Source organism: Corythoichthys intestinalis, chromosome 9 (genome assembly GCF_030265065.1).
Source record: "Corythoichthys intestinalis isolate RoL2023-P3 chromosome 9, ASM3026506v1, whole genome shotgun sequence".
Classification (NCBI taxonomy): Eukaryota; Metazoa; Chordata; class Actinopteri; order Syngnathiformes; family Syngnathidae; genus Corythoichthys; species Corythoichthys intestinalis.
In genome coordinates this window covers 11,080,479-11,107,088 of record NC_080403.1, presented here as the reverse complement: position 1 = coordinate 11,107,088, position 26,610 = coordinate 11,080,479, and the positions used below count along the sequence as shown (strand labels likewise).

Here is a 26,610-nt window from a genome sequence, read left to right as displayed (position 1 = left end):
TATCTTATTTCATTATTATGATGAATAATACATGTTTTAGATCTTTATTTTGAGATTTAGAGGGTATTTAGGGGCACTTAAAGGGTTGATTCTGATTTAGGCGAAAATTCTGATTACGTCGCCAGCGTAGGAACGGAACTCGCCCGTCTCATCAAACCATAGGACATGGTTCCAGTAATCCATGTGCTTTGTCGGCATGTCTGCAGCAAACTGTTTGCGGGCTTTCTTGTGTACCGTCTTCAGAAGAGGCTTCCTCCTGGGGTGACAGCCATGCACACCAATTTGATGTAGAGTGCGGTGTATGGTCTGAGCACTAACAGGCTGACCGCTCACCTCTTCAATCTCTGCAGCAATGCACTCCTGTAATGAATCACATGACATTTTGGAGGGAAAATGACAAGCAGTACTCAATTTGGACATTTAGTAATGTACGTAGTTTCTATGGGGTGGACTCACTTTTGTTGCCAGGGATTTAGATATTAATGGCTATAATTTGAGTTAGTTTGAGGGGAAAATAAATCAACTCTATTATATAAGCTGCACACAGGCTACTTTTAATTGTGTAAAAGTAATTTTGTCAGTGTTGTCCCATGAAAAGATATACTTAAATATCTGCAGAAAAGCGAGGGGTGTACTCACTTTTGTGATACACTGTAACTGCTGTTGCCATTTAAAATTATTCAGTGCAAAGAATCAATTCCTGAACAGGACCTACAGGAAGCACTGGCATTTTCCCTGGGACAGAAGCAGGGGTGAAGGTGGCTAGAATTTCTTGCCGTAAAGCTCAAGGGTCAGATTTCTTTCCCCTCAAACCTCCTAAAACCACAGATATGCAAAGAAAACTGCTTTTGGCAGTTATACTGTATCTATAGCACACAATAAAACACTACAGGTTTTACACATGAATTAGGCTACTGCATTACACTTACTGCAACAAGGCATACTTACGAAACTGATTTTCATTCAAAATTGTATTTTTTTCAGTGATGTGCAAAATAAAATTTAACAAAAACACCATACAGCAACCCCAACGTCCATCTCCTATTCCCCCCCCCCGCCCCCCATTTCCTCACATCTAATTGCAAAACCTCGATTTTAGTTATAGTTTACCACAACAACTGCATGTAATGCTTAATGTGTCATTTATGATACAAATTGCAGAACATATAGGCAAGGCAAATTTATATAGCACAATTCAACAAGGCAATTCAAAGTGCTTTACATCACATGAAGATCATAAAAATCACATTTAAATCAATACAATGTAAAAACCAAGACAAAAGATCGCATTTAATCACAAATAGAATAAAAATAAATAAATAGAAATAAAACAAAAACTACTAATAATAATAATTGAAATCAGCAATGGAGATAAGCACAAGAGGAATAGAAAGCAGGTAGATTGAAATATATAGCCAGTTATGGATATGCAGTGCTAAACAAAAGCGTTTTTAGCCCTGATTTAAAAGAGCTAACAGTTTGAGCATACTTCAGACGTTCAGGTAACTTGTTCCAGAGGTGAGGAGCATAATAACTAAATGCTGCCTCACCCTGCTTGGTTCTTGTTCTTGGAACATGCAGAAGACCGGTTCCAGACGACCTTAGGGGTCTAGATGTCTCTTAGGACAAGTCAAGCATGTATTTTGGTCCAAGGCCATTAAGTGTTTTGTAGACGAGCAGTAGTATTTTATAGTCTATCCTTTGACTCACTGGAAGCCAGTGTAGCGATTTCAAAACCGGTGTAATGTGGTCCAGCTTCCTTGTATTTGTGAGGACTCTGGCTGCAGCATTCTGTACAAGCTGCAGCTTCCTGACTGATTTTTTTATCAAGACCCTTAAATATACCGTTGCAATAGTCCAATCTGCTGAAAATGAATGCATGCATAAGTTTTTCCATGTCTTGTTGAGTCAGAAGCCCCTTAATTCTGGTTATATTTTTTAGGTGGTAATAAGCGGATTTAGTGACGGACTTTAGAAGGCTATCAAATTTTAGGTCTGAGTCAATAATTACGCCAAGGTTTCTGACTTGATTTGTAGCTGTAAGTGACATTGTGCTGAGTTGCCTGCTTATCTTTGACCTTTCCTTTTTTGGCCCAAAAATGATCACCTCTGTCTTCTCCACATTTAACTGGAGAAAATTCTGGCACATCCATTCATTGATTTGATGAATGAATTTACTCAGGGAGACTAAGGGACTATAATCATGTGGGGGCACAGAAATGTACAGTTGTGTGTCACCTGCATAAGCGTGATAGGAGATGTCATACTGTTCCATTATCTGAGCTAACGGAAGCCTATAGATGTTAAATAACAGTGGTCCAAGAATTGACCCTTGAGGGACTCCACACGTGAATTTGGTTCGTTCTGACTGATAGTTTCCGATTGACACAAAGAAATCCCTATCATGTAAATAGGATGTGAACCACTGAAGAATAGTGTCAGTAAGCCCTACCAACTGTTCCAATCTGCTGAGTAGTATGTTGTGATCAACCGTGTCGAATGCGGCGCTGAGATCCAAAAGTAACAGAACAGATGATTTGCCTGCATCGGTATTCCGACGAATATCATTTAGGACTTTGATAAGCACGGTCTCGGTGCTGTGTTGCGGCCAAAATCCTGACTGAAATGAGTTAAAAAGATTGTTTTGCATCACAAAAGTCTGGATCTGTTCGAACACAACCCTTTCGATAATTTTCCCCAGGAATGTCAGATTTGATATTGGCCTGTAATTGCTAATGGTTGAGGCATCCAAATTAGGTTTTTTTAGGAGAGGTTTTATTACTGCAGTTTTGAAAAGTCTGTGGAAACTCTCCTGTTTGGAGAGAAGTGTTTATAATCTGAAGTATGTCTGGGGCTATGCAATGAAAAACAGTTTTGAAAAAGTTTGAAGGAAGGATGTCAAGGCAGCATGTTGTGGGCTTTAATTTTGACACAATTTCTGTTAAAGTGGCATAGTCCAAGAGGCTAAACTGTCTAAGATTGACGTGGGGGACATTTTGGGTGGCATTTAGTGTAACAATTGTTAATCTGAAGTTGCACACAGTCTGTCTAATCTTTAGTACTTTGTGTGTAAAGAATGCTGTGAAATCATTACAGGACACCTCAGATGCCAATTCCTAAGGTATTGATGCTTGTGGGTTTGTCAGTTTGTCAACAACAGAAAATAGTGTGCGAGTATTGTTGGTGTTTCTACTAATGATCTCTGAAAAATATGACTGTCTAGCATTTTTCAGTTCCTGGTTGTATTTGCGAAGACTCTCTTTGTAGATATCATAAAAAACTAGGAGTTTGTTTTTTCACCATCTGCGTTCTGCTCGTCTACAATCTTGCTTTTGTTTTAAAGCTAGTATGGCATTTCTCCAGGGTGACCTCTTCTTTCTTGACAAAGTTTTTGTCTTAATCGGGGCAATAGTGTCAATTACAGTCATCACACTGGAACTGAAACTATTTATAAGTTCTTCCACTGGAGCTGTTGTAGGGGTTAATGGTGAGGCATAGGCCTGTGTGAATAACGCACAAGTGTTATCACTTATGTAACGCTTCCTAATCACCTCTGTTTCCCTTTTTAGAGGATGGACGGGGTGGTCATTTTAAACATAATGCAGTAGTGATCAGACAGAGCAACATCATTCACTGTGACCTCAGAGATGTTAAGACCTTTGGATATTATTAAGTCCAGTATGTGCCCTCTGTTATGTGTTGGAACTGTGACATGCTGAGATAAACCAAATGTATCCAAAATATTTAAAAGCTCTCTAGCACATCCTTCTTCAGGATTATCAACTTGAATGTTAAAGTCACCCACTAAAACAACACAATCAAAGTCCATGCAGACAGAAACACAGCGATTTCAACCAATCAGAGCTAACTATCCATGCTGATCAAATGTCAGTATGTCAGCCAACTGAACGGACAACTGGAGTCCAGGCAGGGTGGTTTGCTGCGCACATCAACACGAGTCGACTGTCTCGACGGACCCAGATACATACGCTAGGAGAACTCCGTGGAATTAATAAATTATAAATATCAGCAGGAACGGGTGACGCTACGCGAGCACTTTATTAGGCTTCTGTTAACACTTGTGTATGTAAATCTGATGTTAGTAGATTGTTTTCTTATTGGAGATGTGTGTGTGGCAGCCTGGCAGTTTTTTTTTAACATGAAGGTTTGACAGTTGCTGTCATACTTTCGGAATCAAAGCACTGTTCTGCCCCCGAATTTTATACTGGAACTGTGCTCCGGACTGTTTCGGCCCATTTTCACCCCTCGACAGGATTTATTTAAAATGGAGTGTGGCAAGGTGGAAAACTGTTTGTCCCTTTGATTGTAGAGCTACAGAGGCATCTCTGGCCAGATCAAAGCTACAAACTTGTCAATCATCGTTAACTTTAAGTACCAAACGCCAGCTGCACTAGTAACCAAGAAAAACAGTTTGGTCGCACTTCTTTTCAGGAGGGAGGGTACGAGCATGAAGCAGAAAAACATTTTTTTAAAATTAAAAACCCAATCCTTTCATTCGACTCCAATCCTCTATAAAATGCCACAATTGGCCCGATTTCCGAACATGTGATCGGATAGGGACGTCTCTAATAATGTAATGTGGTCCTAGTAATCCCGCAAAGTCTTCCCAAGCAGAGCTATTCAAGTCATCTGGTAATATTCTTTTAGTTTTAATATCACAATATGTGGCAAACCCCCAAAAAGTTGCAATGTCATTTTTTTCCAATATCGTTCAGCCCGAATGGGACGCTGTCATAAAACGTCGTGTCGAGAGCATTTCGTCATATGTCGAGACAGATGACAGGTCCAATTTTACGTCATATGTTGATGCATACCGTATGTCGAGTTACCACTGTAATGGGTTGCCAAGGAAAATCCACTCAATAATAATACTCTACAATAATTTATTGAGATGTAATGCGTGTGTGTACAGGTATACAACCACCCCCTAGTAGGCTACATAATAAAGAACGAAATCCTTTTATCATTTAGCACGTTTTTGAGTTTTTAGTCTTTGATTGGGATGATAAATTGTCCTTATTTTTTATCTTTGGTCACATTCAAATTTCATGACAGTGCAATATTGATACATTGAGATTGTTTACCCTCTTATGTGAGGTTGACCTTGAGTCAATGAGCTGCCCCAATTCACCCAAGACCCCCCACTTACTCCCCCAACGGTAACCTTTTACCCACAGAGCTCCCACTGGGGTGTTCGTGCAATACGCTTGATTGGTGGAGAATCTTGGACTGGTGAGGTGGGAGACTTTGCACTTGACTGGGCAGCGTGCCTATTGGCTACAGCTTTGGTGGTGGGTGGAGTCACTGACAATGAATGCGCTCCGGCCTCCGGATCATAGACACATGTTTACAGGGAGGAAAGGGAAGAATGGAGCTGGACCTGGATTTAATATTCTAACCCTGGACAAAGTGAAACTAGTCGATGAGTGAGACTACTCACTGAACGACGTTACCATTGCGAAATGCGGCACTTAATCATGTGAGTGTCATTCATTCACCCATTTGCTAGTTTCAATAACTTTAACTGCATCATTATTCTCCGTTTGCTGCAAGGACCATCCATGGCTTAAATAAACGGATTTCTTTGAAAAGTAGTGTTTGCAAAGGGAGCAACATGCACGGATGGAAGGCATAGGTCGCAATTGGAATGTGTACTTCGAACTTGCTTTATTGTCGTTTCAGTGAGGCATTGAATCAATTAAAAGAAGAATGTTTGCTTTTTTTGAATGACTTTGCCCACGTCAGCACAATTTTCTTCCGTGCTGTTGACATTTAAATGTGTGCATGGCGGTAACGTTTACATTGTAAACTTTACCATCCACTTTTTATATTCCGAAATCGTTCCTTGTTATACACATAAATTTAATTCAGAAGTGTTAGATTCGAACATTACACTGTATATAAAACATCATTTTATGCTGCCTGCTAACAACATTATTTGGTTTGACATATTTACATTTTATTTATTAAAATATGGACTAAAATGGCTCTTTCAATTCATTTATTTGTATTTTCTGACACTGGAGAAATTTTTTAAAGAAAACTATTATTCTTTTTGTACTCTACAGAGCAATCTTTTCACTCTCAGGAAGTAAAGTGGTACCTTTACTTATGAAATTAATTGCTTCTGGAGTAGTTTTTAAAGCTTGAAATTGCTGTAAGTAGAGACAAGTTTTCCATGAAAATGCCCCAATCCGTTCCAAGGCCCCCCAAATTCAGACATCAATCTTTAATAATGCATCAAAAACAGGTAACAAATGCATGTTACAATTAGATTCATGCACAATACACATCAGAGTTGTGCATAGTTAATGAAAAAAAGAATACACTAAAGAATAAAAGATAATTCAGTCATGTAAAGCTGTCGGAACATGAGGGGCGATGAAGAGAACGCTAGGATACACACTAGGGCTGCAGCTATCGATTATTTTAGTAGTCGATTAACCGATGAACTAGTAAGTTCGAATAATCGAGTAATCGGATAAGGAACATGAAAAATTAAAATGCCTGAGCTGAGCCTCAAATTGTATAAAATAAACGAGGATCTACGTACAACAAAAGAACAGTTAGCTAACTTACATAGCAAAAGTCCACTAGGTTAAATGCTATGAATGCTAACGTCTTTTTTTGCAATGCTCCTAACAAATGGTTCAGACACATACTTCCACAAAAAGTGGCTAAATATACCTATAAACTAAATTACGAATGCATTAAAAAACATTAGCGCAAACAAAAACTTAGCTTACGTTAGTCTTAACAGGGAGCATTTTGATTCAGCCATGTGAAATGAGGCAAACCAGAAGGCAGTGTATCGACCCTAATCAATATTTGTTTTATTGGTTAGGGTGGATGCAAACACTTTCAAAATAAACCATTACAACGCCACTTTAATTAAACGAATACTCAAAGCAACAAAATTTAATTGGAATATTTTTATCTAATCGAATACTCAAGTTAATTGATTAATCGTTGCAGCACTAATACACACATACACATACAGTAAAGGTCCCTCTTAGCCAATTGGATGCTAGCAACGCTAGGCAATAGCCAGTGGCAGAGCAGCTATCAGTATGTTACGTTCAATAAATTCTGGGAGCTGTGAGTACCAGCTATACTGTATTTTTTCCTTTCGTATCATGAAATTTCTTTCGTAACAAGAGACATTTTCCCGTTGAGGCGTGTTTTAACCTGAAAATTCTGTATGTAGAGATGTTCGTATGTAAAGGCAACACTGTATATCAATACCAGATATAAATCAGGTGATATCAAGATCAAAGTTAAAAAAAAGGATGAAAATGCCAAACGTATTTCTATTTATTGGCTGCTAGTAAAAATGTAACATGTAAGATCTGTCCCACTTTATATTTTATAAACAACTTAACAGAGCCGCATGTATACATTGGTATTGATAGCCCTACCGGGGAAAATATTCACCACTTTAAAGAGAAAAACACAGTAATTGTGTCCGACTTTGGCCCTGAGAAAATCCCGTAAGAGATGTTATGCTTGGTGTCAAATGTCACGACATTCGTTGTTGAGTTCATCAAGCCTGTAGAATAAACAATCTAAGCTCCTGCTTCTTACAAGCCACGATGGTGTCCCCCGCTTTGCAATGCCTGTTACAAGCTGTGGCGAACCGTGAGCACTAGCACTGGTCCTCCATCTCTGCTTTTGTCCAACCATTGGCGATCAAGAGAACAATAATTTACAAGATAATGTACACCATGCAACATCCATTATATGCACAAAGCCAGAGCTGTATGTTGCGATGCAGTTTTCAGAATCTCATCGTCCGTCCATATGTGATCTTAGAAAAGTGCTTGCCACTACCTTACAACTCATTTGAAATTTGACTGTTTGTCACTCACATTCTTGTGCACTGGTTTAAGAAACATAGACATACAGTGGGGCAAATTAAGTATTTAGTCAACCACTAATTGTGCAAGTTCTCTCACTTGAAATATTAAAGAGGCCTGTAATTGTCAACATGGGTAAACCTCAACCATGAGAGACAGAATGTGGAAGAAAAAAAAACAGAAAATCACATTGTTTGATTTTTAAAGAATTTATTTGAAAATCATGGTGGAAAATAAGTATTTGGTCAATACCAAAAGTTCATCTCAGTACTTTGTTATGTACCATTTGTTGGCAATAACGGAGGCCAAACGTTTTCTGTAACTCTTCACCAGCTTTTCACACACTGTTGCTGGTATTTTGGCCCATTCCTCCATGCAGATCTCCTCTAAAGCAGTGATGTTTTGGGGCTGTCGTTGGGCAACACTGACTTTCAACTCCCTCCACAGATTTTCTATGGGGTTGAGATCTGGAGACTGGCTAGGCCACTCCAGGACCTTGAAATGTTTCTTACGAAGCCACTCCTTTGTTGTCCTGGGGGTGTTTGGGATCATTGTCATGCTGAAAGACCCAGCCACATCTCATCTTCAATGCCCTTGCTGATGGAAGGAGATTTTCACTCGAAATCTCTCGATTCATGGCCCCATTCATTCTTTCCTTTACACAGATCAGTCGTCCTGGTCCCTTTGCAGGAAAACAGCCCCAAAGCATGATATTTCCACCCCCTTGCTTCACAGTGGGTATGGTGTTCTTCGGATGCAATTCAGTATTCTTTCTCCTCCAAACACGAGAACCTGTGTTTCTACCAAAAAGTTCTATTTTGGTTTCAACTGACCATAACACATTCTCCCAGTCTTCTTCTGGATCATCCAAATGCTCTCTAGCGAACCGCAGACGGGCCTGGACGTGTACTTTCTTCAGCAGGGGGACACGTCTGGCAGTGCAGGATTTGAGTCCCTGGTGGCTCATTGTGTTACTGATAGTAGCCTTTGTTACTGTGGTCCCAGCTCTCTGCAGGTCATTCACGAGGTTCCCCCGTATGGTTCTGGGATTTTTGCTCACCGTTCTTGTTATCATTTTGACGCCACGGGGTGTGATCTTGCATGAAGCCTCAGATTGAGGGAAATTATCAGTGGTCTTGTATGTCTTCCATTTTCTAATAATTGCTCCCACAGTTGATTTCTTTACACCAAGCGTTTTACCTATTGCACATTCAGTCTTCCCAGCCTGGTGCAGGTCTACAATTTTGTCTCTGGTGTCCTTCGACAGCTCTTTGGTCTTGGCCATAGTGGAGTTGGGAGTGTGACTGACTGAGGTTGTGGGCAGGTGTCTTTTATACCCATAATGAGTTAAAACAGGTGCCATTAATACAGGTAACGAGTGGAGCCTCGTTAGACCTCGTTAGAAGAAGTTAGACCTCTTTGACAGCTAGACATCTTGCTTGATTGTAGGTGACCAAATACTTATTTTCCACTCTAATTTGAAAATAAATTCTTTAAAAATCAAAAAATGTGATTTTCTGTTTTTTCCCACATTCTGTCTCTCATGGTTGAGGTTTATCCATGTTGACAATAACAGGCCCTTTTCTAATCTTTTCAAGTAGGAGAACTTGCACAATTGGTGGTTGACTAAATACTTATTTGCCCCACTGTATATAAAACAACAGGATGAAGCGATTATGCATTTATATGGTTTCACAGTCATAGTAGCCTGGACTACACTGTGACCAATCCAAATATTATTTTGACATTCATAGAAATGCATTTTCTTGTTGCAGATGACGCATCCCTTGATACAAGAGAAGGAAGCTGTAAACGCAGCAGAATGGCATGCAACATGTCAGCCATGCTAAAGTGGTTGATCATTTCTTACTGGCTTCAAAGTTCCACTCAAGCTGTTTCCTGACGAAGTCCACTGATATCTCTTGGGGCAAAGTGTGACTGTCTCCTCTACGACATGACAATGACAAGTGCCCTCCTGCAAATTTCTTAAAAGTTTGGTAGCCATTTCCACATAATGGCCTCTACAGTGTCACCTGTACCTCGTGCCATTTTCGCTCCTGCACCGCTACCACCTCTGGACTTTGCCCTGGGCGCTCTGGCCTGTTGTGCAGCCTGTGTCTTCACCAACCCTTTAGAAGTGGTAAAGACACGATTGCAGCTTCAGGGAGAGCTGCGTGCTCGAGGCACCTACCAGAGGCACTACCGTGGGGTCCTCCAGGCCCTTTGGGTGGTGGGTCGCACAGACGGACTTCGGGGCCTCCAGAAGGGTCTCTCTGTCGGCTTGATCTACCAGGGTGTGATGAATGGCGTGAGGCTGGGTACTTATTCCTACTGTGAAGCTCTGGGGATCACATCATACCATGGAGGAAGTGTCCTTTCAGGAGCGGGGGCTGGGGCGCTTGGGGCATTTATTGCCTCTCCTGCCTATTTGGTAAGCTAAGAAACTTTCTTTCCCAATTTCCCCCCTCTATATCAACTACTGTAGAAGATATTGGTCATTGTGCGGTATGTCTCATGTGTTGGAATTTAAGTCTATTTGGTAACTGAATCACAATGGGACAAGATGATAGGCTCGTGTTCACGTTTCAGAGACACAACAACAGCAAACAAATACAGTGGTACCTCTACATACGAATTTAATTAGTTCCAGGACCTGGTTTGTAAGTCAAAATGGTCCTATGCCAGGTGGGATTTTCCCATAAGAATACATTCTAATTCCTTTCATTCGTTCCACAACCCAAAAAACCTATGCTAAATCCTTAATATATACTGCTGGTACAGTTGCAAATAGAAATTACATAAAGCAAAACAACTAAATTAATAAATTCAAATCGGAATAATATAATAATAATAATAATAATAATGTAACGTATAGGTTTGTAATGTGGCGGTTGTGTTCTGCATGCTGTTCCTGAACGCACCGTGTGACTGACGAGAGAGAGAGAGAGATCTGGTAGAGTAGGAAGTTTTTTTCATGTTGTTGTTTGCCTGGGCTACGGTGGACAGTAGCCGTATTGTGTTGCAGAAGTTCTGAAATAAATGATTAAAAACCTGACGAAGCTGGCGACTTCCTTGCTGAAGGTACAATACCGGTAGTAATAATAATAATAATAATAAATCGGAAATAAAAAAAAAAAGTTTTTATTGTCACCTTATAGAAACTGACAAACGGAGGTCGGAGGAGACCGGCCGTATTGTCAGGCCAGTTCACTCACACCACGCTCATATTTTTCTATCATTTCCTTCTTAATTCAATGGTAAGCGTCACCTTTATCTTTTTTTTCACCGCCTGCACTAACCTTGTTGGGAGTCGGGACCCATGTTGATTTCTCACAAGAAAATCCGCTGTGTGTCATGAAATTATAATAGTCCATTTTAAGATATACAACATATATACAAATAACATAAGGAAACTGTAAATTAATATGGAACCAAAAAACCCTGTCCAGAATCATTTACATTTTGAATGAATACATTTTCTAATAAACTACTCATACAAGCAGAATTAATTTCTGAATTATATGTCATATAATTAAATGTGGCTTCAAAGATGCTTTAAACTTTTTAATCACATCAAAATTATCTGGACCGTTGGTAGCATAGTGGTTCACATATAGCTGACTTTAATGCAATGCATCAGTTCTCCAAATCTCATGGAAAAGACTCTAGGTACTATGAAGAACCCAAACAGGCTGAGCCATATACTGTCGATATTGCATGAAATAATGGATGGTTGAATGGAAAAAACATTTTCCACTGCAACTGCTCCAACCAAGATTCCAAACCTTGATAGTCAATTACTATTATTATGACACCATTAAGCCTCATTGTAAGATGTACAATGATTAAACTGGAGGCTTCAGGGTCCTTCCCAATGAAAACATCCTACTTCCTGAATGGATTATTGAAACTTGTTTATTTAAGAACTGCTTCATTCACGGTGGTGAACAAAATCACAGAAGAAAACTGCATCACATCCTGTTGATGAACATGATAATGTGTGACTGAAACAAACATAAAATTACACGTCATCATCATTGTTCTTCAGTACAAATTGTCATTTTAGTCGGCAGCGCTAATGTTGACTTAAAACAAGTCTGCTGAATGCCCTGCAACTATTTTCCTCCATTCCTCTAACATGACATATTTCAGCAAATTTACGCTTGAAGGCCAAACAACCTCGAGTGCAAACTATGAAAGCACAAAAGCTTGGCTTTTGTGCATGTCACAGTCCTGGGGTTACTAAGCATCTTGTCTTTCGCCTTACTTGTCGTCATTATTTACTCACACTCATGGAAAGACAATACTGTCCGATGACATGTTATATCCCAGTTGCTATGTATATATGCATTATATATAGTCCATTACATCGTGTAAACCCACCCACTGGCCTGGTATACATTACTGTAGAACATGTGCAATGTAATTCCTACAGAATCTGACTCCGGTATTATCCACATGTAAAAGGGTTCTTAAAAAATGTGTACACCCCTGCTGGAATGCCAATTGTTTGTTTGTTGTTGTTGTTTTTTTTTTTTTTGATAAATAAAATTAGGTACACAATTCGAGTGAGGAAAACTTGTATAAATACATTGAATTAAAAGTCTTTTAGAGAGAGGAAGCACAAATAAAGAATTGAGATAATATGGTGTGGTGGCAGAAGACTGCACACATTTTTATGTTGAATGTGTGCAGTATGTGGCTGTGTTCACAATGAACACGTAATCTCATGTTATATCGGCGTCCGCACATAGCATTTCAAGTGCCTCTGATTTATCTCAAATAAACTTCAGCTTTCCAGAGTGAAAAAGCTTTGAAAATCATCATATAATGTTTCCGAGTAACTAAAAAACGGTAGGGGCTCAATCATGGACTCCGGCCTTTCCTGTGTGGTGTTTGTATGGTCTTCCTGTGCCTGGGCAGGTGTTATCAAGGTACATTGGTTTCATCTTACATTACCAAAACCTGCATTTTAGCTGAAGTCAATACTCCAAATTGTTGCTAGGTGTGACTGTAAAAGGTTGTTTGTGTGCCCCCTGTGATTGGCTGGCAAGCAGTTCAGGGTACGTCATACCTCCTAATCATAGTCAGCTGGGATAGGTTCCAGCAGCTCTCCGACTCACTTGAGTATAAGCGGTACAGATGATAAATGAGTACAGACAAACAACAATATGGGAATACGGCCCTAATATGCTGTAAATCGTGGCATGAACAGCTGATGTTGTCCATTTCTTTTGTAGGTAAAGACGCATCTGCAGGCTCAAACAGTAGAAGCGATAGCAGTGGGACATCAGCATAATCACATGGTATGAACAACACACTAAAGTATCCAATTCCATTGTGTTTGAACAATACAATTGTGTTTGTGTCGTGAATTACAAGAATTGTATTCATTTTTTAAATAAAATTTTTAAAAAATCGAAACACCTCCCTTGTGAGGTGTTCTGGGCACCTCCCATTGGAAGGAGGCACAAGACACTCTTGGGTCAGTCCCTCCCAGCTGGCCTGGGAATGCCTCAAAATCCCAGTGGAGGAGTTGGGCAAGTCTCTGGGGAGAGAAAGGTCTGAAGTTCATGCTGAAGCTTCTTCCCCTGCGATACAACCCCAGATAAAGTGAAAGAAGATGGATGGGGGATAAAATTAAATTTCAAAAGTGTGGCTTCAGCTGTTTAATCCTACTCTTAGTTGAAGTTTACTGTCAAACTAAACAAAGAAATGTAAAGTGTCAACACATAGTACATGATATGACACTACTCACTGGCATGTCTTTTTCTAGTCATGGTAAAAAACAACAAGAAGAAATTGCTTACTGACTTTATTGAGTCACAGAGGCTATAAAGGCCACAGGTCTACATGCACAAATCCAAAATGTGTTTTGTGTCATATCCTATCTTTTTACGTGGCCATTCTGACTGATATGTTCTATCAGAGGTACAGTAGGGAGAACAAGTATTTGATACACTGCCAATGGGTTTTCCCATTGACTGTGTATCAAATACTTGTTCTCCCCACTGTAGGTAGAGTGGCCAAAAATTTTACTCAAGAGAAGCGTTACTTCAAAATTATATTACTCAAGTAAAAGTAGTCATCCAAAAAAATGTACTCAAGTGCAAGTAAAAAAAGTCTACAGTGAAAAGAATACTCAACTGTTGTTACGATGATACTGTACAATAACCCATTACAGAAACACAAAAAAGAAATCACTGAATTCCGGTGAGAGGAAATAAAAGACAGAAATGAAGCATTCTTCGTCCAAAGAGCATGAGTGCCCTCTAGTGGAGAAAATAGTTCCCAGTTTGAATAGTGAATACTGTAGTTCCTTCATAGTTACTATTTTGAAATTAAAAGGATCATATCTCCAGTTTTCCGTAGTCAGTAGGTGCCAAATAAAAACTGGGAGAGAGGTTTAAATCCATGCTTTCGAGTCATGTTGAGGGCAGCGCTCTATGTCAAATACTGTACTTCCTTTTTTACGGTGCTTTAAAGACGCCACGTGATTGAACAGGCTCGCGTGATCGTAGAATGGCAAGCTAGTCATGAGATTATTGTTCTCAGTGGTGAATTTGGTCAAACTACTCTTGGCATCCCTGCCAAAAAAATTATAAATCTAATACGAAGAATAAGAGAGAAAATGTAACAACTCTTGTTAAGCCCAAAGTAGCGAAGTAAGTGTAGCATTTTTTTCCCCCAACAAATCTACTCAAGTAAAAGTAAAAAGTAAGGCTTAGCAAAACTACTTCTAGAAGTACATATTTCTCAAAAAGTTACTCAAGTAAATGTAACGGGGTACATGTAACGTGTTACTACCCACCTCTGTGTTCTATAGCGTCCATAAAAGTGTGTGGCATGCTTACAAGCTCACAGTCCATGTGTGCATGGGTGCATGGTGACAAAAGAAGTCACGAGCAGCCTTAACATGCTGGGTATATTGCCTAGCAATTTATTCAGGCATTTGTAAAATGAACACGTTATCAGTCTCTGATTACTTAGTTGATTGGAGTCTTTTCCCTCCTTAAATCTAGCTTTAAGGCTCTCTAATTTTCTGTATTTCTACAACTGCAGCCAGGCAAGCCTCCAGTTGGAATGATGAGCTCAAGCCAGACGTTACTTTAATATCAATCTATATGCCTTTGACACTTACCAAAAGCTTACGTTAGCTATACCACTTTGCTGTCCCGCCACCGCACCGATTTAGGGTCACTTGACTGTTCAGAACGGAGTCGCACTACAAAAAAATCAAATCTATGGTGGATTTCAAACCACATACGAAAGTGGTGTAAATCAGATTTGAAAATATCAGAATCCATGTGACTTGAACGGTTAAGGCGATCATAAAAGAATCTTCCTCGAAATTGTTATAGGCAAGAAGCTGAGTTTTGGGTCACTGCAAGGCAGTGGCGGAACAAATGTTAACAGGGCCACGGTGCTACAAGCATAAACGGGAACCCCCGAGTAGATCGTCCAACAGGGGAGTGGGTAATACAGTGATCCCTCGCTACTTCGTGCCCTCAGTCCATCGCGGATTTTCTTTCAATTATAAAAATACATATAAATATAGATCAGCTGTCCCGAGCCGCAGTCTCACGCTCCCTCCTTCCCTATCCCTGCTCTTTGTTCATCAGAGAGTGAACTGGGCTTGCTTATTAAAGTAAACGATGATTGACAGTTAAGCTTTGATCTTGCCAGAGAGCTTCTAAGCGCTTCATGCGTCAATCATCGTTTAACTTGTTAAACCGTTGCTGTGGCAACTCATTGTATGTAAGTGAGCAGCTGGAGCGGATTTGAGTGGACACCCAATGAATCATTTAATAAAGCCAAGCATTTTATTTGTACTTTTTTTTAAATGGATTGTGCGTCTACTTTTTTTCTTGTTTACAAATAATTCTATGGGACAGTAACATGTTTAAGACTTATCATAATTATTACATTGAAAGTGCTTAAAAACAGTTATTAAAATATATATATATTCATAAAAGTTTTTTAAATGATACTTTAGGGAAAAAGATTAAAAAAACATGTCTTATATGTATCCCTTTCCGATGATAGATCTGAATAAATACATTGAAGAAGAAAAAAATACTATATACATATATATATATATATATATATATATATATATATATATATAATTAGGGCTGTCAAACGATTAAAATTTTTAATCGAGTTAATTACAGCTTAAAAATTAATTAATCGCAATTAATCGCAATTCAAACCATCTATAAAATATGCCATATTTTTCTGTAAATTATTGTTGGAATGGAAAGATAAGACACAAGATGAATATATACATTCAACATACGGTACATAAGTACTGCATTTGTTTATTATAACAATAAGTCAACAAGATGGCATTAACATTAGTAACATTCTGTTAAATCGATCCATGGATAGAAAGACTTGTAGTTCTTAAAAGATAAATGTTAGTACAAGTTATAGAAATTTTATATTAAAACCCCTCTTAATGTTTTCGTTTTAATAAAATTAGTAAAATTTTCAATCAAAAAATAAAGTAGTAGCCCGCCATTGTTGATGTCAATAATTACACAGTGCTCATGGGTGCTTAAGCCCATAAAATCAGTCAGACCCAAGCGCCTGCAGAGGGCGACAAAACTCCCGAAAACACAAGTAACAAGTTGGCATTGCACTGTGCCGTCATTTTAATCTGTTTGAGCGGGGCATGTGCGTTAATTGTGTCAAATATTTTAACATGATTAATTAAAAAAATTAATTACCGCCTGTTAATGCGATAATTTTGACAGCCCTATATATATATTTTTTTTTTTTAAACTTTTTTTTTTTAATGGGGGGGGGGCGCTACTTCTCGGTTTTTCACTTATCGCAGCGGGATCTGGTCCCCATTAACCGTGAAAAACGAGGGATCACTGTATATTACAGTTACACGCATATCTACCTTTCTGTCTGATCCTCCCCTCGCCCAACCACACCCACTTTACACCCCCAAACCGGACCCGGGTGCGATCGCACCCTGAGCAGTGAGCACCCCACTTATTTCTGCCCCTACTTTAAGGTACGGTCTTAAAGTAACCTATTACTACGAGTGAGAGTATTTTATGACGGAAGCAGCATAGTTAACACATCCCCATTAAAGGTAGATCAAGGTTAGAACATCTGTGATGTGTTTGCTATGTTCTCCATTGTGCTTGCGTGGATTTTCTTCAGTTCCCTTCCTTTCACACCCAACTGTAGCTGACTCTGGTGTGTGCTTTTTTTTGTCACCTATTGTTTGAGCTTTTCTTTCATTGCAGGGGGTGTCTGATGCCTTTGCTACCATTTATAGAAAAGAGGGTTTAATTGGACTCTGGAGGGGTGTGAATGGGGCCGTGCCTCGCGTCATGGTTGGCTCAGCTGCACAACTAGCAACCTTCACCTCGGCCAAGGAGTGGGTGTCGCATTCCCAGGTGCGGTAGTCGGCGCTATAAACAGCTGCCATTTTCGGACACGCGTGATCCAGGAGCCGCTGTAAACTTTTTCCGTTTTGTCCTCGCAGTGGTTTAGTCCGGGAGCCAGCTGGCTTGTGGCTTTAATAGCAGCCAGCATCAGCGGGGTTGCTGTGGCTATCACCATGACGCCCTTTGATGTCATTAGTACGCGGCTCTACAACCAACCAGTGGATGAGTTTCACAGGGTGGGTATGAAGTTTGACATTTACACTGAAACCTCAGAGTTTGTAAACAAGCTGGTTCACCCCCGATTTCTTGCAGTTTTTTTCCCATAGACAATTCATTTTAGGCGCAAATTGTCTACATCATAAAACCCACTGTGAATGCCTAACATGCCCGCCTCGCAGTTCTTTTCACCGGGTACTCTGGTTTCCTCATACAGTCCAAAAGCATGCTAATATGATTTATACTGCATAAGACTGAATTTTCCTTGTGAGAATGGTTGTCTGTTTGCCCAGTGTTTGGCAGGACGTACTCAGTAGCAGCAGGGAATCATTATCTCTGTGTGTAAATAACATAATTTGCAAAGGGCTACATTTGCAGGTTTGCTTCAATATTTTAATTTTGTAGTTAGTTTTTACTATCGTTATGGAGAGGCATGCAATCAACTCAAGCTGACATTTTTAAAAAAAAATTTATAGGAGGACAATGGCCCCTAACCTTCAATTTTTGGGGCGCACAATGTAAATTGACTTGCAAAGTGACGAATAACATTTAAACTCATTTTCACTTCAATATTGATAAAAACTTTTAACAGCTTATTTGTGCATTATCAGGATCAACTTTGCTTTAGTGTGATTTTTTCTTTTTAGCAGCAAAAAATATTCGAGAATGATAGAAGGATCTTTTAGTAACGTCATTGCTTACATTTCCCGCGTTGCTTCATGGTAAGCGTGTGGCAACAATGAGCGTACTGTACATGTAGTTCGATTGTTTTGCACGTCTGGAAGAGGATTTAGTGGGGCAGATGGTCATTCTTGCTGTCTGGTGGATTTTTTGGGGTTTGATTAAAAAAATTTTCTTCGAATTTCTTGATAAACGAAAAATGGCTGCAGGCGATCTGAAGATTTAGCATACCCATATGATACTATAGTTCTTTTCCACACATTAAATATTGCTCATAGCTCTGATCATAGTCATAAAAGTTGTTAATCTAAAAACAAGTTCCCTGAGCAAAACATGGGCGGCGCCATCTTTGATAATTTCTGCTCCGAACGTCCGGTTTAGAAAGAACAACATGAAGTGCGGTTGAAGTAAGCAGTGTGTTGACAAACTTAAAACTGCAAACACAAACCAGAGGAATCCACGGAATCTCCAAAAATGGATTCAGCATGACATAAATGAGACTCCGAGACTTTCTGTGCTGTGCGCGAACTCCTGGAAGGGCCTATATATATATATATGGTTGGAAGGGGAATGTTTTGAACGGCGTCCAGCTTCAAAGCGCCAGTGTGGATCTGCCACGCCATACACCTTAAATCGAAACCAGCTACAGACAATAAGTTAAGGATGAGGATCTTTAAAACTAAGGATCTACATAAAAGATTTTATGTTTGTTGTTATCACTTCGTTGATCATTTTTGGACAAAATTACAACAACCTGTCAGCCTGTGTTGACGTGAGGTGTATTGATACACCGAACACTTGACTGATCAAAATGAGGTGAAATTACAAATAATTGGGGCTGCCAAATGATTACAATTTTTAATCGAATTAATCACAGCTTAAAAATGAATTAATCCTAATTAATCGCAATTCAAACCATCTATAAAATGCCATATTTTTTGTAAATTATTGTTGAAATGGAAAGATAAGACACAAAACGGATATATACATTCAACATACGGTACATAAGTACTGTATTTGTTTATCATAACAATAAATCAACAAGATTGCATTAACATTATTAACATTCTCTTAAAGCGATCCATAGATAGACTTGTAGTTCTTAAAAGATAAATGTTAGTGCAAGTTATAGAAATTTTGTGTTAAAACCCCTCTTAATGTTTTCGTTTTATTTAAATTTGTAAAATTTTCAATCAAAAAATAAACTAGTAGCTCGCCATTGTTGATGTCAATAATTACAGCATGCTCTCTCATGGTACTAACCCATAAAATCAGTTGGACCCAAACGCCAGCAGAGGGCGCAAAACACCAAAAAACAAGTAACAAGCGGACATTACTGTCAAGGTAAAGTTGGCAAGGTTGATGTGGACCAAAGTGCGACCAGAAAACGGAAGTGGAGTGAAGGGTTTTTATTGAACAATGGTCAAATCCTACAAGCGTTGTCGGCGGATGTACCACTGGCGTCTGGCAGAATCATCTGGCACCTGCTTGCTGCCCAGGCCGCTCCTTAAAAGCAGTGTTGATTGTGATAAGCTGCAGGTGCACTCCCAGGTCTGCCAAGGTTGAGCTCATGCCACATAAAACAGGAAGTGTAACAACAATAAAAGCCAGTAGAGGGGAGTGTGGGCTAGGACCACCATAATTACACTGTACATTCATTTTAGTCTGTTTGAGCGGGGCATGCGCGTTAATTGCGTCAAATATTTTAACGTGGTTAATTTTAAAAATTAATTACCGCCCGTTAACGCGATAATTTTGACAGCCCTACAAATAATATTACAGTTGCCGAATCCAGAAGGGCTGACAGATTTTGTTGTTACAAGTAAATACTACAAGGTATGTACATATAAACAAAAATAGTATGCCATTCTTTTTTTATTGCAGATATTGATCGCAATAAAACATTTGGACAACATTATTCGATTTATTTTTTTATTTAAAACGATTGGTGCATGTGGAAAACAAGTCAATAAATCACAATTTATAAACATTATTAGAAAAATATTAACAAAGGTGGAGCATAAGTCAAGCCTTTCGTCATCAAAGTAGAATGCACAGTCTTCATATATGTCCATTGACGTACAGTTAGTGTTGTTGTGAAGCACATCGAGTGGTCTTCCCTTACAACGTTTTCCACCTGTAAACAAGCAAACTAAAAACTAGCATTTATGCGTTTACATAATTATGCCATCCTACACGTACTGATTAGCAACAGGGTAGCAGCAGACAGCATTTGTTGCAGCCACAGCAGTACAGTAATTGTAGTCAATAATATTAAACATCATGATAATTACAATCATCATAATAACAATATGAGACAACAAGTCGTTTCATGCTCAATAGTATTTTTTGAGCACCGGACACATGAAAATGCAGGGATAGGAAGAACATACCTTCCGTAACACTAGCGGCAAAATGGCTATATAAACACCCGGTCTGTGTGGTGGCACGGGCTTGGTTCCACATCTGCCTTCATGAATATGTTGTCTTCCCATGTCGTGATGATGGCAAATGGATGCGATATTTCCAAATTTTCTTTTTTGAGAGATTATGAGTAATGCTACTCTAGCTCCACTGACGTTTTGGATGAGGAAAGTGTAAAACGGAAGTCCTGAGCAGAAATGTGAAAGTACCTCAGAAACTTGTCAATAGACAATTGTGGACAAACCACATTTGGTGTACACGAACCTGTATTTCAAGTTGTGTGGCGCTACATTTTTGTATTAAAATGCCAATACATTTACAACACAGTATTTACATTTGATGACCGTCATTGTATTTGTTTTACAATAATGTGACAACATTAATGTTCCATAAATCACCATTTTAATACGAAAATAGGTGGCAGCAACACATCTTCAGAGTTTCCAACTTTTGAAAACGGTTTAGAGGAGGGGTGCCCAAGTCCGGTCCTCGAGAGCACCTATCCAGCTTGTTTTCCATGTTGCCCTCCTCCAACACACCTGAATCAAATAATCCGGATCATTCTCAGGCTCCTGCAGCGCTTGCTGATGAGCTGATCATTTGATTCAGGTGTGTTAAAGGAGGGAGACATGGAAAACAAGCCGGATAGGGGCTCTCGAGGACCGGACTTGGGCACCCCTGGTTTAGAGTGACACATGTGCGCACGTGTGCACAGGCGTGTATTTTTTTGCTGCGTAGGCAATAATAATTGTATTTAGAAATAATTTTATAAAAACAATTTTCAATGTATTTTTATGGATAGATATACAAATATAATATATTTTTTTAAAAAAATAAAATATATATATATATATATATATATATATAATACTGTAGAAAGCCTTTGTCATTGTACAGAGTATGAGATTTAAAGCTTTATAAAGATTTATATGTATTATAAATACAATTTTTAAAAAATCATTTTAAATACTATTCAACAGAAATGTTTACTTAATGTACAAATACAAAATAAAGGCGTGACGGGTGGTGGCGGTTCCCCTCATCCCATCCCTGAAGGTTAACCATGGATCCCGGCGGGATGACGGCGGCGAGGGATGGGCTGCGCTGGCTTACCCCACAACCCCCACGGCTCCCACCCCCGATTGGCTGGGGAAGGAGTAGCCCTGGGGTGGCTTGCGCGGCATTTCCACCCGTTTGCATGACTATCACATGACTCGGTGCAATTAGACACACTCAAGTAGAGAAACTGTGTTATGATTAGCGAACAGGCAGCATAGAATAGGATGCCAACATATCCACACTCACAAGGGTTTCACGCAACTATTACTCTACATCTCATATGGCTAATTTGTGTACACTTCACCCCTCCCAATCACTTGTCTTTCTGACCCCTCCGCCCCCTCTTTCTCCTTGGTCATCAGGCCCCCCACATGGTGTCAACTGGAAATACAACTAGCTAACAATAGCACCAACATACTCATAGTTTGTGTAGGCGTTCAATGTATCGCTCTCCTATTCTCTTTTTTTCGGTCTCCCCATAACCCCTGTTGGCTGCTTTCTCCTAATAAACCATGCACGTTGAATGATCACAATGGGAGTATGTCATACTCCCATGTGATACATTAAAACTGTTCAGACCAATCGGGTACTCAGATTTCCATTCTCTGTGTCAAGCAGCTGAACAAGACAGGTTAAAAAATATTGTAGTCAGCAGTAACATTGCCGCTTTTGAAGTGTTTAACACTTAGTTCCTTGCAATCAAGCTTCATTTCTTTTTCCATGGTCATTGTCTATCTTGTAATTTTACAAAAACAGCACAAAAAGTGAATAGGAAGTACAAAGACTTTGGAGGTTCCACTGTATATGTAAGATCCAGCATAATGCATATAGATTCTTTTAAGACAAATGCTTTGATTTCTGTTTGTTTCTCCCAAATTTCCAAGGGTCGCCTCTACAATGGGTTTTCAGACTGTATGCTAAAGGTGTGCCAAGCTGAAGGCCTGCTTGGTCTGTACAAAGGCATGGGCCCAGTGTTTCTGCGCTTGGCTCCTCACACAGTTCTCAGCATGCTCTTCTGGGATCTGATGAGGCAACACGCTGTGAAAAACATGCAGAGCCAAGAGCAGGGGTGAATCCAGTCAAATGAATGCAGCCAATTTTGCAACATTGTGCAAACTATGAACTTTGAACTCCGCGCAACTGTCCCAGGGAGGTTGGTAAGAAGGATTAACAAAGAACTACTTGACCAACTATGAACATGTGCTGCTCAGACAAAAACTGCTGTCAAACGCTTAGATTGTCATGTTGTGTTGTGGCAGCTGTAAATGATAATAAGTGAGTAGTATTGCAGTTACAGTTTAATCTATCTCTTCGGGCTAGGAGAGATACAAGATGGTATCAATTGACTTAACTAATTCACTGCCATTGACAGAAGTTGTTCAGGTTTTTAAGTGCTGATATACCAATCTTACTATGTGGTAATTGTAAAAACAGTTCATTTTTAGAGCAGATCTGGTTCCTCTAACAGCGTCAATGTCAGCCAGTGAGTTAAATAGGAAGATGACAGCTTTATCATGTCCATCCCAGTGGAAAGAATCTTGTTGAATACATTGAAAAATCGCAGCATTTCATTTTGCTGACATGTAATAGTGTAGAAAAACAAAAGTCAGTATTTTCAGGAAATGGCCGCCAACATGGGGGCAGAAGTTTAATCAATTAACTATTTTTGCCAATCAAATGTGAATTAAAATACCTGTCCTTCTTCGTGAAGTCGTCAATACACATTATCGTGAGCACCTGTGTTCAAGTCTATCAGTCTGTAAATTAACATCACAAAATGGCTGTGCCCGTAAGCGGTGTCATTTTTTAAACGAATAACGAAAAATAATACAATTAATAATAATTTTCTCATGATCAAAGGTCTAAGAAATTTGTAATCATAAATACTGCTATTGGAGCTAGAGTTGTCCGGCATTATTGGTAGGCGATAATATTGGCCAATAAAAGCATTTTAAAATGATATTGGATAATATCAACATCGGTTTTTCCAAATAGCGGTTTTGGGCCAATATGCATGTTGCCTTCAAAGTGAATGTAGAAGTCTTCTGCCTTTGTACAAGGGCTGGTCACAGCTTGGCACCGCAGTTATGGTTATTTACTATTAGATATCTCCAAACTAAGATTTGTTATGAGAGCAAAGTGATTTTAGCAATAAGCATAGTGGTGCAATATAGGAACTTTTTCCCATAACTTCAGTTGTTTTCTTATTTTTCACAAAATGTTTATTTGGAAAACCTTGAAGTCAGATTTATCATTATTAAAGCATCCTGTGGGGCTTGACAATACAATTAGCCATAATACATTATGTTCAGTCCACTACTGCATGTTTGATATCGGTATCCAATTTTTGGAGTTTGACAATATCGGGATATCAGTTATTGGTTAAAAAGTCATTATCGGACAACTCTACTTGGAGCAACTTTTTTTTTCGTGAAGGTAATTTACACTCACCGGCCACTTTATTAGGTACACCATGCTAGTAACGGGTTGGACCCCCTTTTGCCTTCAGAACTGCCTCAATTCTTCGTGGCATAGATTCAACAAGGTGCTGGAAGCATTCCTCAGAGTTTGGTCCATATTGACATGATGGCATCACAGTTGGTGCAGATTTGTCGGCTGCACATCCATGATGCGAATCTCCCGCTCCACCGCATCCCAAAGATGCTCTATTGGATTGGAATCTGGTGACTGTGGAGGCCATTTGAGTACAGTGAACTCATTGTCATGTTCAAGAAACCAGTCTGAGATGATTCCAGCTTTACGAAGTGGCACATTATCCTGCTGAAAGTAGCCATCAGAAGTTGGGTACATTGTGGTCATAAAGGGATGGACATGGTCAGCAACAATACTCAGGTAGGCTGTGGCTATTGTCCAATTTCGATGACCTTGTGCAAATTGTAGCCTCAGTTTCCTGTTCTTAGCTGAAAGGAGTGGCACCCGGCGTGGTATTCTGCTGCTGTAGCCCATCTGCCTCAAAGTTCGACGTACTGTGCGAGATGCTCTTCTGCCTACCTTGGTTGTAACGGGTGGTTATTTGAGTCACTGTTGCCTTTCTATCAGCTCGAACCAGTCTGGCCATTCTCCTCTGACCTCTGGCATCAACAAGGCATTTCCGCCCACAGAACTGCCGCTCACTGGATATTTTTTCTTTTCCGGACGATTCTCTGTAAACCCTAGAGATGGTTGTGCGTGAAAATCCCAGTAGATCAGCAGTTTCTGAAATACTTAGACCAGCCCTTCTGGCACCAACAACCATGCCATGTTCAAAGTCACTCAAATCACCTTTCTTCCCCGTACTGATGCTTGGTTTGAACAGCAGGAGATTGTCTTAAACCATGTCTACATGCCTAAATGCACTGAGTTGCCGCCATGTGATTGGCTGATTAGAAATAAAGTGTTAACGAACAGTTGGACAGGTGTACCTAATAAAGTGGCCGGTGAGCATATACTAGGCATTGTCTTTCCCTTTAAAGACCTTTATAGTGATGTGTAGGCCTAGGAAAGAAAAAATTGCATCTATTTTTCCAGTTTGTAGAGCTCTTCTCTGATTAAGTCATAGACTTCATAATATATCGACGGGACGCAGGGCACGGGGCCGATTAATAGGGGGCCTATCTCCGTCAAAGATGACCGCGTGGAAACACAAAGAGCTTTTTACATTGAAAATTCTTGTGAATAAATGCTTAAATCCCTGAATTCTTGATAGATATGGACGTAAAACAGTCTCGATTCTTGGTTAAAAGCAAAAAAACAGGCAGTTTGCATTTATTTTACGTAAATATGTAGAATGTGCTGCTAGTCTTTAAGCCACTGTGGCGCTGCCTTATCACCACAAAAAGCTTTTTACGTTGAAAATTCTTGTGAATAAACGCTTAAATCTCTGAATTCTTTATAGACATGGACGTGAAACAGTCTCGATTTTTGTCAAAAGCGCAAAGGACCGGGAAGTTAGCATTTATTTTACGTAAATATGTCGAATGTGCTGCTAGTCTTTAAGCCACTGTGGTGCCGCCTTATCACCACACCTTATCAAAGAGCTGTACTCGACAGTTACAATTTATTCTACGTAAATATTGTGAATAATGACGCCAATGCCGTAGCGGTTAATTTCTCCCATTAATTTTTTTTTACAACGTTTCAAAATGCATGCATGGCACGAAAAATATAATTATTACTTTGAATCTTCGAACAAATCCCTCCTGAGACAATTCTTCCTGTTTGTATGCTGTACAGCTTTCGTTCTTTTTCTACCTAAATTCGGCTTTGGATCGCTGCATGTGTTTGAGAATAACTGCGACCGACTTCGACCAACTGAAGGGGAGTGTGGGACGGCCCCCTACTTGAAGGCATGGCGCAGTGTCTGAGGAATGTGTCCTGTCAATATCATTATGAAGTCTATGGATTTAGTTTTGCTGGGCGTGGTTTCATACCCAGCTGAAGAGAAGGCGATGATTTATTTTTTATCATTTAAATTTTGCTGAGTTGCTAACAACGGTGGTGTGAACTTTACAAGAAATATCACTTATAAATGGACTTTTAAAAGGTGTTGTTAATAGATAATATTCTTGGGAGGCAAAGATTTAAAACAGGTTCTTAGTAACCCTACATGATTAAAATCAAGTGTCATATTTATCAGTTACTGTAATCAACTATAAATTTTAAACACTGGATTTGTATGAGATGTGATGTGAGAGTGTGAATATTTTTGGAATTTGACTTTTTTTAAGTTACAAAAAATGTGTCCAGATTTTAAATGTGTATTTTATTTCTAAAGCACACTGAGAGAATGTTTAAGTTAATAGTCTTGTGTGTGATTTCTGTATTAACAGACTTTTTACATGTGCTAGTTTCAGGTTTCCATGTAATTCCATGACCATGCTTTTTTTTTTAAACATGAATAAATCAATTATACATAATGTTGAACCGTTACTTTACATGACACA

General features: G+C 39.3%; 1 protein-coding gene across 1 annotated transcript; it reads left to right on the top strand.

Moving 5' to 3' along the window:
- The first annotated feature begins 5,357 nt into the window (after nt 1-5,357).
- slc25a34 (solute carrier family 25 member 34) lies at nt 5,358-26,582 on the top strand. The gene is made up of 6 exons (XM_057847160.1): nt 5,358-5,500; nt 9,653-10,308; nt 13,118-13,183; nt 17,144-17,296; nt 17,386-17,523; nt 22,552-26,582. The coding sequence occupies exons 2-6, from the start codon at nt 9,892-9,894 to the stop codon at nt 22,738-22,740; spliced, it is 963 nt and encodes a 320-aa protein (XP_057703143.1). The 5' UTR covers nt 5,358-5,500; nt 9,653-9,891; the 3' UTR covers nt 22,741-26,582.
- The last annotated feature ends 28 nt before the right edge of the window (nt 26,583-26,610 follow it).